At 49.7% G+C, this 13,188-nt stretch overlaps 5 protein-coding genes across 5 annotated transcripts; 2 read left to right on the top strand and 3 right to left on the bottom strand.

The window, feature by feature from the left end:
- Window positions 1-848: 848 nt before the first annotated feature.
- Window positions 849-2,310, bottom strand: F4813DRAFT_361750 (60S ribosomal protein L9). Its single transcript, XM_049243557.1, has 5 exons — window positions 2,094-2,310; window positions 1,900-1,947; window positions 1,566-1,821; window positions 1,284-1,461; window positions 849-1,227 (listed from the first exon to the last, which is right to left on the bottom strand). The coding sequence occupies exons 1-5, from the start codon at window positions 2,137-2,139 to the stop codon at window positions 1,174-1,176; spliced, it is 582 nt and encodes a 193-aa protein (XP_049099106.1). The 5' UTR covers window positions 2,140-2,310; the 3' UTR covers window positions 849-1,173.
- Window positions 2,311-2,761: 451 nt separating this feature from the next.
- Window positions 2,762-4,091, top strand: F4813DRAFT_93123 (vacuolar protein sorting-associated protein 26). The gene is made up of 2 exons (XM_049249053.1): window positions 2,762-3,489; window positions 3,599-4,091. Exons 1-2 carry the CDS (start codon window positions 2,803-2,805, stop codon window positions 3,869-3,871), a joined length of 960 nt encoding a protein of 319 aa, XP_049099107.1. The 5' UTR covers window positions 2,762-2,802; the 3' UTR covers window positions 3,872-4,091.
- A 258-nt stretch (window positions 4,092-4,349) lies between these two features.
- F4813DRAFT_381178 (nucleoporin Nup120/160-domain-containing protein) lies at window positions 4,350-7,945 on the bottom strand (the record flags this gene model as incomplete). The annotated part of the gene is made up of 3 exons (XM_049245642.1): window positions 4,350-5,191; window positions 5,246-7,273; window positions 7,327-7,945. The coding sequence occupies 3 exons, from the start codon at window positions 7,943-7,945 to the stop codon at window positions 4,350-4,352; spliced, it is 3,489 nt and encodes a 1,162-aa protein (XP_049099108.1).
- A 379-nt stretch (window positions 7,946-8,324) lies between these two features.
- On the top strand, window positions 8,325-9,962 carry F4813DRAFT_361758 (DNA repair protein rhp51). The gene is made up of 3 exons (XM_049243558.1): window positions 8,325-8,563; window positions 8,634-8,781; window positions 8,840-9,962. Exons 1-3 carry the CDS (start codon window positions 8,480-8,482, stop codon window positions 9,649-9,651), a joined length of 1,044 nt encoding a protein of 347 aa, XP_049099109.1. The 5' UTR covers window positions 8,325-8,479; the 3' UTR covers window positions 9,652-9,962.
- Window positions 9,963-10,757: 795 nt separating this feature from the next.
- F4813DRAFT_93200 (uncharacterized protein) lies at window positions 10,758-12,444 on the bottom strand. Its single transcript, XM_049249056.1, has 2 exons — window positions 11,995-12,444; window positions 10,758-11,938 (listed from the first exon to the last, which is right to left on the bottom strand). Exons 1-2 carry the CDS (start codon window positions 12,040-12,042, stop codon window positions 10,838-10,840), a joined length of 1,149 nt encoding a protein of 382 aa, XP_049099110.1. The 5' UTR covers window positions 12,043-12,444; the 3' UTR covers window positions 10,758-10,837.
- Between the last annotated feature and the right edge of the window lie 744 nt (window positions 12,445-13,188).

The following is a 13,188-nucleotide window of genomic DNA, read 5'->3' on the forward strand; positions in this document are numbered from 1 at the left end:
CTGTCCCTAGATGAGATGTAGATACCTACCTCCTTATACATATCCCCCCCAGTTACGCCCTCTGCTGCATGCAAGTACCAGGTAACTCTTACTCGCCATGCGGGAAAGGAAAACCCTAACGTTTTGAGGCTGATATGACAGATCCATTATAAGTTGTATATTATAAGTTGTCTATTATCTTCCGCCGTGACACGGGATTCCAACTGTAAACTACATACCATCCCGACGCCTTATTCCCCGTGCAACCAGCTGTCAAGACTTTTCTCCTTTCTTCTTCTTCCAACAGTGTAACATATAATATGGATACCCATCCCATCCCTTCCACCCCCCCCCCCCCCTTCGTGAATGCAAACATGACAAAGAAAAGCTTCGGTAAGGGGCCAGGTTAATTAGATGAATATTTCGTTTGCCTCCGCTTTGATACCTACCTACCTACCTACCTACCTACCTACCTACCTACCTAATATATATCAGAAACACAAACCCCCCCTACCTGTCCTGCTCAGCCCAGACGGACAGCCGCATCTGATATTAGGCAGCTAGACAGTAAATACGGAAATTTATTTTAAAATAAAATAGACTATCGATTTTATTCCGGGGCCAGCTAGAAAGATACAGCGGCGGAGTTTGCCGAGTTACGTGGATACATATAACTATGGCATATCCATATAAGGGAGCCTTTAATATGTTAATACTTACAAATTGGCACTTGTCTTCGTGCTACTTTACTAGGTTAGGTAGCCCTCTACGTAGAATGCCTGTTACCTATAATGTGATATACGATGATGGAAATGAAGCAATAGAAATATCCTACGTCACGGAAGCTGCCCGCGAGAAGCCAGAATAAGTGCCCAGGAATCATAGGATAGAGTTTAATTTCTAGACGCTCCCAAGTTCTCATGGGTCGTCACGGATAGCTCAGTAAGAATTATCTCAAATCCGCACCTCATCGTCTGAAAACCGCTAGTCCCTGAGGCGAGTATCGTAAACGTATAACTTTACAATTCACATGGCCGTAAAGTGTCCAAAGTTCAGTTCGGAAACACAGTTGCTCAGTATTCGGTTCCATTTTTCGTAGCTATTTTGCTACGTGAGATGCAGATGAACCCCGGCGACTCCGTATTGAGACCCTAAAAGCAAAGAAACCATTTGTGTCCCGTCATGTCCGCCCGTTTAGACCTCTTCCGCGATGTTGCCCTTCTCGGAAACGTACATGCCGTCCAAGAACTAGACGTTTGTTAACATAAGCCGTATACTTAGTAGTTAATATTAATTGAACATACCTTTCGGATATCCTTGTTTCGAACTCGGCAGATCTGTTGGATGTCGGCGGCGCTCTGGGAAACATCCTCGAGCGAGTTGCCTAGGAGGAGCAGCTCATCCTTTTGGGCTGTGGAGATCTGGACATCGACGCCGGGCTGCATGACGACTCTTCGGACGAGCTTCTCACCGATGAAGTTTCTATCGTTCACAATCAGCTACTGTATCTTCTTAAAGACAACCCGTCGAGAAAGTGTGCTCAAACACAATCTATCCCTACGCGTTCGGACAGGCGCAAAACATACCGGATCTCGACCTCGAAGTTGCCAGTCTCGCTGTTCTTCTCGACGTTGACGTTGATGGGGAAATGGGCGTAGACGTAACGCATCTTGTACTTGAAGCCCTTGGTTACACCGATGACCAAGTTGTTGATCAGGGTTCGGACGGTTCGGAGCGTGGCGACGTCCTTTCGCGAGCCGTGGTGAATCTCAATGCCAATAACATTCTTCTTCGGTCGCGAGAAGTTAACCGCGATGTGGCTCAGGTCCTTGGAAAGCTTGCCTGTTTCTCTCCGTTAGATTTCCTTTGCGCCTCCAGGGTGGATATTCGCCATCGTTATGGCTGCAGATGGTATCGTACCTCGGGGGCCCTCGACTGTGACATTGCGGGACTTGATTTGGACCTTGACTATTTCGCAGGTCGCATGTTAGTATTCGTCTAATTGAATCGCAAAGTTCGAGATCCTCCAAGCAGCAAACACAAACACCCGAGCCAAAACTTCTTAATTCCTGGGCCGATGCTGCTAGCGCGGGTGAATCGGTTCGAAAACGTACCTCCCTCGGGAATCTCCAAGGTCTCGAGACTGTGGATGTATCGCATCTTGACGGTTCGGGTGACGGTATAGCGGGGGGAGAAATGGACCTGGAGAGATTGAAAACGTGAGTAAATTGCTAGATCCCAGATACCAGCAGATGCGGTGCTGATTGATTAAATGAAAAATAGAAAAGAATCAATCGTCAAAGGGTATCGGGCGCGGAGCTCTAACGTACCTGAATGTGATGTCGTCTTGAACGGGGAAAAAAGTCTCCAGAGCCAAAGTCAAAAATTCAATCAATTGAGGAAATTCGTTGTGCGGCCAGTCGCTAAGCTTAGATTGGGGTAAGTGCCAGGATTTTTAGTACAAGGTACTTTGCTAAGTTCGTTCCGTTAGGGCTACGGCAGCGGGGCTACGTCGTGGCTTCTTGCTGTGGCTGATGTGGCTTGATCTTTTAAATTCCATTGACAGCCAGCCCGAATGGGTACCTAGATACCTTAGGTATGGAACCTAGGTCCACCAATTTTCCGGTGAGGCTGAAGCTGAAGCTCGAGCCACATGAATTGACGAATGAAATGTGGGGTTGCAAGGCAGGAGAATAGGTATGTAATATGTACCTACCTAAGGTTAAGTGCTTCAACAAACTCGCAAGCATACGACAACTTCCAACGGCCCAATCCCCCCCCCCCCCTCTCCCCCCCTCCGCACTCGAAAACCCGCCCCCCAATATGTCGTACTTCTTCGCCACGCCGGTCGACATCGACATAGTGCTCGAAGACAGCGATGACCGCCAAGTGGTGGACATACGGGAGAAGCAGCGCCGCGAGAAGGCGCCGCTGTACATGGACGGGGAGTCCGTCAAGGGCCAAGTCACCGTGCGCCCCAAGGACGGCAAGCGCCTGGAGCACACCGGCATCAAGGTCCAGTTCATCGGCACCATAGAGATGTTCTTCGACCGCGGCAACCACTACGAGTTCCTCTCCCTCAACCAGGAGCTCGCCGCCCCCGGCGAGCTGCAGCACCCCCAGACCTTCGACTTCAACTTCAAGAACGTCGAGAAGCAGTACGAGTCCTACAACGGCATCAACGTCAAGCTGCGCTACTTCGTCCGCGTCACCGTCGCCCGCCGCATGGCCGACGTCATCCGCGAGAAGGACCTCTGGGTCTACAGCTACCGCGTGCCCCCCGAGATGAACTCCTCCATCAAGATGGACGTCGGCATCGAGGACTGCCTACACATCGAGTTCGAATACTCAAAGTCCAAGTACCACCTGAAGGACGTCATAGTCGGCCGTATATACTTCCTGCTCGTCCGCCTCAAGATCAAGCACATGGAGCTCAGTATTATCCGGAGGGAGACTACCGGCGCCGCACCCAACCAGTACAACGAGAGCGAGACCCTCGTGCGCTTCGAGGTGAGCCCCCCCTTTCCCTATCTTCCCCCCTTACTCTTACAATACACAACCCACCCAACACCAACACCAGACCAACCAACCGACCAACTAACCGACCCCCCTTCCATAGATAATGGACGGCTCCCCTTCCCGCGGCGAAACCATCCCCATCCGGCTATTCCTAGGCGGCTTCGACCTAACACCTACCTTCCGGGACGTGAACAAGAAGTTCTCCACGCGGTACTACCTAAGCCTAGTCCTCATCGACGAGGACGCCCGCCGCTACTTCAAGCAGTCGGAAATAATCCTCTACCGACAAGCCCCCGGCGACGCCGTCGAGTCCCAAGGCGTCGTCTCCGTGCCCGAGTCCACCCGCCCCATGCCCTTAGCCGCCCAAGCGTAGCATAAAACTAGGTTAGGAGTGTGATCTTGCTGTTGTTGTTATTGTTTTACTGCCTATCATTACAATTACGGCTATTTACAAAGTTAACTTGCCATGTTGCCGTCACGTTAAACCCTAATTCTCTGTACATTCTTATTATTACTACTACTACTACTACCTACTCACTCACCCCCCGCGAGGTCGAGCATTGACGGCACGGCGTTTAAGTGGTCTTTGGTCTTTGATAGTTGGCATCATGTGATTGAGACAGAAAGAGCCAAGGCGTTATGTTGCTCATGAGGGTTATAATAGTTCAATCAATCAAATCAGTCAATTCATCCGTCAATCCATTACAACCTGCGTTTTACCTATTCCTGTCGCGAAGTTCTGTTGGGGCTGGGGTGGGAGGCCTGAGGTCTATATCTGAAAGCTCAGGAGGTATCATCTAGTAAAAACACCCTATGTTGTACATTTGCGCTCATTCTTTATTATCCTCACGTCACAGGATCTCCATCTCGTCATCCGCCGTGAACCCAAACTGGTCGTTGTGGATCGCAGCAATACGGTCGAGCTCGTCCTGGTATTCCTTGCGAATGTCGGCCAACGTAACCACCTTGCGCTTAGAGAGGCTGTCTCGTTCGCCGAGCTTAATCGGGCGCGGTGGCCCCTCGGTCGTAATCCATGCCTGCTTTGAATCCACGCAGCTTAGGACGTTGATCAGCATTAGATACTGCCTCGTCACGGCCGTATCTAGAATATCTTCACCCGTAACTTGATCGCCTTCTCCGAGCTGCCTAAGCTTTTGGATGCGATCAAGTAGGATTGCGGCGGCACCGCGGTAGTCGTTTCGCTTGATGCGCCAAGCATAGAGGATCTGGTGATATGGCACGCCGGTGATAACGTCTACCGTGTCTCGGCAGTGTTGCGCAAGTATGTCGTCGACGGCAGCTTGTAGGCCCGGGAATGTAAGGTTGACTAGTTCTGAGTTGTGGAGGTTATCACACATTCTCTGGATAAGCGCCTGTAAGCATGAATGCTGCAAAGCATGATCCTTTATCGCCACGATCGTCGAGTGTGCCAACTCAAATTGCGAAGTGGATAGAGCACCGCTAAAGAGACGTAATTGTATTTCTGTTCGGACCTTGCCAGCATCTTCGGTGTTCGCGTTTACGAACTGGAGAGCGAGACGAGCAAAATCGATAACGAACGAATAAGCCTTCTGGTGCTCATAGAGAGCTACTATGTGGGCATAATATCGTGGTAATCCTGCAAAGAGTAGGTTCCATTCTGTCTCATCAAGGAGACCACTGCTGTGCCTTTCGGGGTTTGCCTGAGGTAGACCTATATAAACCGTCAGTTGAAAATGATTCTCAAGCCCCATCGATGACTACTCACTCATGCCATATGCGGCTCTCTTAAAATACGTTGCTGCTGTCGTAAAGTCCTTCAGGGCAAGATGTACACGCCCTTGCACGTAGGTCGAGAAGGGGTCCTGTTCGCAGAATGGACTTAACTCAATAGCAAGATCCGCCCTATCTCTAATAAGCAGACCACACTGAATGTATTGAGGCTGTAGCTCCACGTTACTAGCGGGAGCACAGAGGTCTGCAGCGATGTGCGTGATTATTGAGGGTACTCCTCTCGAGGGTAATGCTCCCGGTTCGGGGATTCCGAGAAGATGTCCCACATTACCCTCGAGCGCGGTGAGAATTCTATACTCTTCAGCCTGTCGCTTCGGGGCTACGGGGGAAGTGTCAGATACGGAATTCGATCTGTCTGCTCTCGAAAGTGATGTTGTCAGCTGGGTATTGACGAGCCATCGAAGGAGTTCGAGTCGTTTGAGTATAATAAGCAAGTTTCTGTATATCACACCAACCTCAACGCGGTTGTGGAGAGCATCTTCGGGACGATCGAATTCGAATTCCATGTGGACGAGGAGGATCAGCTGGCTAAAGCTGACGTTCCATTGTACCTCGACTAGGTCTTGAGTTGCTTTAACGACGACTTTTCGCCCAAATTCCGTTAGGGGAAGCTCAGTAGGATGTGGAGAATTCCAACATTCGTTACACGTCGCAAGCACTCTATCGCATAACTGCGTTGTTACTACGTTGAAGTTTGGACCAAGCGCATCAGTCACCTGGGTGGCGTCTTCGTCGGAGATTTGGCGCCAAAACCCTGTCTTGTCTGAGACGAACTGGAGTCGTTCTTGATCTGATTTGGACGACTCTTCTAGCATCTCTGGACGGATAACAGAATGGCATATCTGCAACATGCTGTCCGAAAAGCCTTCGACGAAATTGGTACCAGAGATGACAAGAGTTGGAACCTCATTCGACCCGTCATACTCTATTTGCGGATTGTGACATATATGCTCCAGCTTGCTGCATTCTCTGATAGCAGAGATGCTGTCGGCGCATACGATCCATGGCATTCCCGACTCCCCATCGTAAGAAAATGATAAGGCTTCACCTCTAGGTTTGTCTAACTCGAGTAAAATTCTGTAGAATTTCCGCCACTGCATCTCACTCGAGGTCCTAAACTGTTCATGATCCATGTCACCTGACGATGACTTATTAAGGGACGAGGTCGAGGCGATAGCGGAGCAAATCGACTCGGCGAGGCCTATGCCATTGCGAGACGAGACGTTACTCTGTCTTCCAATCGCTCCCTCGTAAGCGCTGAGCGCAGCCTCCACAGTTGCCCTGGGGAATCTTCCGGGGAAGAATATCAGCTGTAGCCATTTTTCTGTAGGGTCTGTGGAATCGGATGGGCCAGATAATGGTGCGGTCGGTATAGCAGTATCAGCGTATACGGATCGCCAACGGTCCTGCCAGACTTCGACGAGCTCATCTACTAAGAATGTCAACTCTTGAACCCGGTACGCCATATTATTCTTCCATAAAAGCCACATTCTGTATACTCCGGATGATGAATGTTCCGCTACAGTGAAATCCGCGAGAGTCCAGACATCCGAGCCAAGAGGAGGATTAGGCACCAACGCATAGTCGGGATAGAGATCATCCGCATCAACGGAGTTGGCATTATCGGACCTCAGCATCCAAAACTTAAACTCCCCAGGACCGACGGGAGAATACGTTACGAGCAGACGTTTTCCCTCGGTGGTGCCCACGATACGGATCAGGTTCGCCTGCGTTGCATCTATCTGCCACTTGCCCGTCTCTTGGGGGTCTCTGTCGGAATTAAGTAAGTCTACAGCTCCGAGGATCTGTCCGCTATTAAGATTCCAAATTCGTAGTCGATGGTCGAGGCAGACTGTGAAAAGGAACGAGGCACTGTTAAGCCCTAGATCCGTGTGAACTGCAGCTGCCGCAGCCTTGATGTCTAGATCTCCGCGACCTCCTAACAAACTTCGTAACCAGCCCTTGGCATTATAAAACGTCTCTTTCCAGGGCGAGTGGATGGCTAGAAACAATGTTAAGTATACAACATGCAAACAGAATGGGTACCAAACAAACCATTATGCCCCGTATTTCTATCAAAACGTATATGACCGCCATCGGAGAGAGTCGCGACTAGTTGATCATTATCGACTGCAACTAGTCTGTATGGATGTTTGAAGTTGCGGAACGCATTGGGCTGGTAAATTTTGCAGGCGTCTCCAAGTCCGGTTTCGACAAACCAACGCTTGCGGAAAGAGTCTGGCCTCAAGAAGAGAGTATATAGCTGGCTGGCAGTATCGAGGATAAAGATACTAAGCGCATCGTGGTCCGGAGGATCGCAAAGAGCAACGCAGCTGGGTATAATAGGGTGCTGGAAGTGGAAGTTGAGGATGAGGTTTGCGTCGGCAGCTTTCTTCGGTTTATAGAGATCGACGGTTCGGATGCTCAAAACGGTATCGCCTTCAAGTACTCGCCAAAGGAACCCTTTGGGGGAGCTATGGTGTTTTCGGTAGTATATGGCAGAGGTCGTAGCTCGAGAAGCATCTTTCTTAGCGATGGCGTTGGCTGATCTGCTGGCACGCTGGCTCCGTCCCTGGGAACTGGTGGTAGGGAGCTCGACATCAACAATGTACGAGCTTGATGATGGCTCCAAGTTCAGGCGCGTTTCCTTGTAGGAATACACAGCGGCCGCCATGCTGAATGCGACACCCTCGGAGGAAAATCGATGTCGTCAAGATAGGTAAGGTATGTTTTATGAATGACGCGCGCAACGGGGAATTCAGAGCTTCAAAACAAATTGAAGAAGTTACTGGCCGAGCTGGAGCTTATCGATAAGTTGGTAGTTGCTCAGTGTTAAGGTTATGAGTGGCACGGTACACATCAATGATAGGTTGTGACCTTTCCGCAATGTACCTCATATGTACCTCCTACATCTCTGCCCCACCGATTTCATAGGTAGGTGCTGCGTTAACGATACCGGTTGCTGAGAGCTATGTACATATGTACCTGTTTCTGTGGGGACCGCCTGCCTGTAGCCAACAGTGGATACATTCCAACTAAACACTAAATCCGAGAGTTAAATTGATAAATTACTCACGTGCTTCCGCGATTTCCATTTGTTTTCTCGCCACATTTCGCGTTTTACGCGTTTATGAAGTTTTCTCGGTCCAAGTCTACCCCCGTCTTCTCTTTTATATTCGGTTTAGTTGACTACTTATAATTCGCAAATATGGCAGACGAATACGAGGATGGAGCGGAGGAGAGTAGTGGCGTGACTGGCCCTGGGGCTCCAACGCCTATCTTTGCTCTAGAGGTAAGATACGGTTATACGGCTGGCTCTAAGAGACGCAATATCGTATTTGTACCGACTAACCTTACAATAGGGTCTTTCAGGCTTGACAAAGCGTGACTGTCAGCTTTTGGCTGATGGGGGTTATCAAACTGTCGAGGCAGTTGCTTACACACCAAGACGTGCCTTAGAGCAGGTTAAAGGTATATCAGAACAAAAGGCACAGAAGGTTCTTGGAGAAGGTAAATTTTCTATATTCCCGGATGATTATATCTCGCAAACTCATCTAACACTTATCAGCATCCAAATTGGTTCCCATGGGCTTCACAACCGCTACAGAGATGCATCAGCGGAGAAGCGAGCTGATTTCTATCACTACGGGATCGAAGAACCTAGACACTCTACTGGCCGGTGGTGTCGAGACCGGCTCGGTAACAGAGCTCTTCGGCGAGTTCCGTACCGGAAAAAGTCAGATCTGCCATACGCTCGCCGTCACGTGCCAACTGCCCTTCGACATGGGCGGCGGCGAAGGCAAATGTCTATACATCGACACAGAAGGCACATTTAGACCAGTACGACTCCTTGCCGTAGCCAATCGTTACGGCCTATCTGGCGAGGAAGTTCTCGACAACGTCGCCTACGCGCGGGCCTACAACTCAGATCACCAGCTGCAACTGCTAACCCAAGCCGCCACGATGATGTGCGAGACCCGGTTTTCCCTGCTCATCGTAGACAGCGCCACTTCCCTCTACCGAACAGACTTTCTCGGTCGAGGAGAGCTCTCCTCTCGACAGACCCACTTGGCCAAGTTCATGCGCACGCTACAAAGGCTAGCGGACGAATTCGGCATCGCCGTCGTCATCACCAACCAGGTCGTAGCGCAAGTCGACGGTGGCCCATCCTCAATGTTCAACCCGGACCCCAAGAAGCCGATCGGCGGCAACATCATCGCGCACGCCAGCACCACGCGAGTCAGTCTGAAGAAGGGCCGCGCTGAGACCCGTATCGCCAAGATTTACGACAGCCCCTGCTTGCCGGAAAGCGATTGTCTGTTTGCGATCAAAGAGGACGGCATTGGGGACCCGGCGCCCAAGGATATGGATAAGGAGTAATGTTGTGTTAGTAGCTAGGCCGGCCGCCCTAATGTTAACAGGACGGGGCGGTCCTTAGTGTAGGCACCGTTTTGAGGGGAACGAAGGAAATGACTACGGGATATGACTGACTGGGCTTCTATATAAGCGGCATGCATGGCTTTGGCGTTTCGAAAGGGGATAACTGCATGCTTGGAGCTTATTTCTTCCTTCTTCTTTTTTTTATGCTTTATTCCGTAGCATTGTATTTCAAGGTTGGCTGGCAGCCTTAGATGTCAGGTAGCTTTACTCTATGTAATACAATACACACTCGATCAAAGTAAGAATATCCTCCATAATGACTATGACTAGCTTTCCAACGGTCTAGCCTAGCACTAGCAGCCTCGACCCGCCAACCAGGAATGCTATGGTAGATCTAGCAGGGGTGGCGATCCAGCTCGTGGTTAGCGCTGCGATGAGCTGACGGCGGACGCCCATCTGACCAGAGCGTCAGGTCAGTTCTGTATGTAATGTACTAGGCTATGTCTTTATATATACCTATATATATATACGTACAGTTGAGAACCTAGAGCAAGCAGTGGCCAATTCCCTCTTGCTTTTTTAAACCTTTATTTCGAGTAACTTAACCTAGATGGTTATCTAAGTTCTAGTCGACGGCCTTCGATCGACAGAATGCGGAGCGCCTAGTGTAGGTATGAAAAGTGGACGACACCCCTTTTCTAGATGAAATTCACTTACTCATTCAAGTGAAGGATATCAAATTCCCCTACATATGCTACGTTTCGTTTCACTGTCATACATCTATGTAACCAAGCGCTTTGCATTAATTATACGCGAGGTAACTATCATAACGCTAGCGCAGCAACGGATATCCTCTTCCCTTCCAACATTGGGTATACAAAAAAGGTTTCGGATTCAAAGTCAATTACATACTCCCCCAGATTATTTTCTTACCCTGTCCCTGTCCTACTCTTCCCCTCCTTGTATAAACCAACGCCGATATGAATGCCGGTATCCCCCCCGTTTTTCCTCCATGCAACTACCCTAGGTTCGCTTGAGCAAAAATCTATCTACATTCTTGTCGTGTGTAACGTGTTATTGACGCTCGAGCAACAATGTTCGAGGAACAGCGCTTGTGTGTGCAGTGTCAACATCAGCAGCATCATGGTCTCCTTTCTATTCTACGCCCTTTGTGTACACTGATTTATCACGTTGGCGACGGTGGCTCCCTTAACGACCGATCACGGGTCTTCCTCTGAAGCTTATTATTATGATGCCTCTTAGGTTGGCTCTCGTCTGTCTCGGTTTGGCTGTCAGGTCGGCCGAAGGTCCCGGCTGGTAACACCTCAAACCCCGCGTTAACCCTTCTGGTTGATGTGTTTGCGTGTGACTCGCCAGAGTAGGACCGATGAGGTGTCGGTCTATTTGAAGCTAGCGGGGGACGAGAAATTGATTGCGCCTCAGAAGACGAGGGTGTTTCGAAAGGATTCCTCCTCTGCTCAGGATGCGAGAACCAGTCCACGGTAGCCGCCGAAGGTTCTGGATCTTCGAGGGAAACTAGGGTCCTGGGTGCAGGCAACGCGAAGTGCCGGAGGTGAGAGACATAACGTGTCTGTGCATGGCGGATACCTTCTTCCGAAGAAGTCGAGCTGCGGTCTACCACTGTCCTTTGTTGGGAAGACAGCGATGACGATTCCGTGCTAGAGAAGGAGTGTTTGGGGACATAAGTTTCGACTTGCTGATGGTTAACCGTGTTACGTTCATATCGGTTTAATCCGTCCACGTCGAAAGTTTCGGTAATATCCGTTCGACGGCGCGATGGACCCCTTGGTCGGTAAGTAGACTGCGCACCGAGAGAGATTGTTCTGGCATGGCTGTGTTCAGCGGCGGTCGGGACGCGTCGATCAGACAAGCTAACGGCAGGGCTCGGTAGCGGACTTTGTTCGGGGGTGGGTTCAAATTCGACGACAGTCGTTGCTGTATGCACGGCAAGTTCCTTCTCCTTTCCTTTTAACCTGCTTTCGGGTTCGAGGGTTGACGAAGAAGCGAATGACGGACTGGTTGGAGTAATGAGTGGAGTATTAGGCCGTGAGATCCAGATGCCATCAACTTCGATACCGCTCTGAATCGCGCGCACGCCGAATGGAATGTCCACCTTCTTGCCTATCGGAAGACCGCTCCTTTGCATCTCCTGTTGCCTAGCCTTTTTTTCTAGGTCAAGTATTGTATGCTTCTTGATAAATCTATTCAACCACCACAACTTAATTAATCCAGCAAAGAATACTAAGACGATCGCACCGGCGAGGACCTTTACTTTGGTATTAGCGAGATAGAGGAATAGGGGTTACGAAGTAAGCAACTTACGAAGGTCATCTGCTGCCATAATTCCCAGTTGACAAAAAACTTGATCATTTTGAGATGCTTAGGATAGATGATGCCCAAGTCAAATTATCCAAAGCAGAAAAAAAACGAATGATCGATGATGTGATCCAATTACGCCGACGAGGGGCAGAGGAGGGAAACGAATGTTCAAATACTGGGATGAAGAAGAACGAAAGGAATAGGTAGTATGATGTAAGGAGGAGCGAGCGTTAGTGAAGCGCCGAAAGAATGTTTAGGTCGACCAGAAGTACATCTACATGTACATTCAAACTCAAATCCAATCGACGTTTTCTCTTTCCAGGCGGAGGGGAGGTACGGGTCAGGCCCCTTAATGCGGTTTAAATAAGGAGGGAAGGAAGGAAGTCGTAATCGAGGTCAGCGCGCTTTCCCGACAAATTAACTTTGTTATTTTTAAGTCCGGTAGGTACGAATTTCGTCGTTTCAATTTTCTTGATCTTGATCTTGATCTTACTTCGTGATATCCGAAGACAAGTAACCGAAAGGATTGTTACAAAGCTAGTTGATCATAAGGTTCGCGCGGAAATGACCGTTAAAACCAGTTCCACTAGCTGTGCGCCCGCAACGGAATACGAGGAGACTTTTTCGACGTTGTGTACCGTCGATATTATGATAACTCCGGGACGAATGAGAACCTCCTATAGATGGACGCAGCTGAAGATCGCAGGGCGGAAGAGCTGAACGTGGACGGAAGTGCCCACCTGATGTCGATCACCCTTTGCAACGTTTCCTGGGCTGGTGCAGGAGAAGGGTCGATAGTTGAGGTAACCTTACGACGAGGACTGGCCGATATATCTCGAGGATAGGCCTATGTAAATGCCTTACACAGTCTTCCCCCTTCTTCACACTCGAAGCCGGATGGCCGTGGGAGTTGCGAATAGACTTCCCGAACTTACGAACGTGAGGCTAACTATAGGACCGAGACCTAGTATATTAATTGGAGGTGCTCGTCCAGTGGTGTTCCAGCCAGAGGTAGTTGAATATAGCCGGTATAGAACAACGCGCGTTCTTAGACCAGGGGACAGAATCGGCGGATCCAGAGCACGCAGCGCAAGAGGCAAAACGAGTACACGATGAATAGGTATACCTAACAGACGGTAGAAAGGATCGATAATTTTTTATCATCTTACTTGCAGGCGGTCAAACGGAGGGCGCTTC

Source organism: Daldinia decipiens (genome assembly GCF_022478715.1).
Source record: "Daldinia decipiens strain CBS 113046 unplaced genomic scaffold F4813scaffold_19, whole genome shotgun sequence".
Taxonomy (NCBI): domain Eukaryota; kingdom Fungi; phylum Ascomycota; class Sordariomycetes; order Xylariales; family Hypoxylaceae; genus Daldinia; species Daldinia decipiens.

Excerpts from the sequence above, each read along its gene's own strand:
- F4813DRAFT_361750 (XM_049243557.1), bottom strand. The coding sequence starts at position 2,139 with ATGCGATACATCCACAGTCTCGAGACCTTGGAGATTCCCGAGGGAG. Across the intron at positions 1,948-2,093 it reads CTTGGAGATTCCCGAGGGAG|TCAAGGTCCAAATCAAGTCC; the intron begins GTACGTTTTCGA and ends CCTGCGAAATAG. Across the intron at positions 1,822-1,899 it reads CACAGTCGAGGGCCCCCGAG|GCAAGCTTTCCAAGGACCTG; the intron begins GTACGATACCAT and ends GGAGAGAAACAG.
- F4813DRAFT_93123 (XM_049249053.1), top strand. The coding sequence starts at position 2,803 with ATGTCGTACTTCTTCGCCACGCCGGTCGACATCGACATAGTGCTCGAA. Across the intron at positions 3,490-3,598 it reads AGACCCTCGTGCGCTTCGAG|ATAATGGACGGCTCCCCTTC; the intron begins GTGAGCCCCCCC and ends CCCCTTCCATAG.
- F4813DRAFT_361758 (XM_049243558.1), top strand. The coding sequence starts at position 8,480 with ATGGCAGACGAATACGAGGATGGAGCGGAGGAGAGTAGTGGCGTGACT. Across the intron at positions 8,564-8,633 it reads CGCCTATCTTTGCTCTAGAG|GGTCTTTCAGGCTTGACAAA; the intron begins GTAAGATACGGT and ends ACCTTACAATAG. Across the intron at positions 8,782-8,839 it reads ACAGAAGGTTCTTGGAGAAG|CATCCAAATTGGTTCCCATG; the intron begins GTAAATTTTCTA and ends AACACTTATCAG.
- F4813DRAFT_93200 (XM_049249056.1), bottom strand. The coding sequence starts at position 12,042 with ATGATCAAGTTTTTTGTCAACTGGGAATTATGGCAGCAGATGACCTTC. Across the intron at positions 11,939-11,994 it reads TATGGCAGCAGATGACCTTC|GTCCTCGCCGGTGCGATCGT; the intron begins GTAAGTTGCTTA and ends ACCAAAGTAAAG.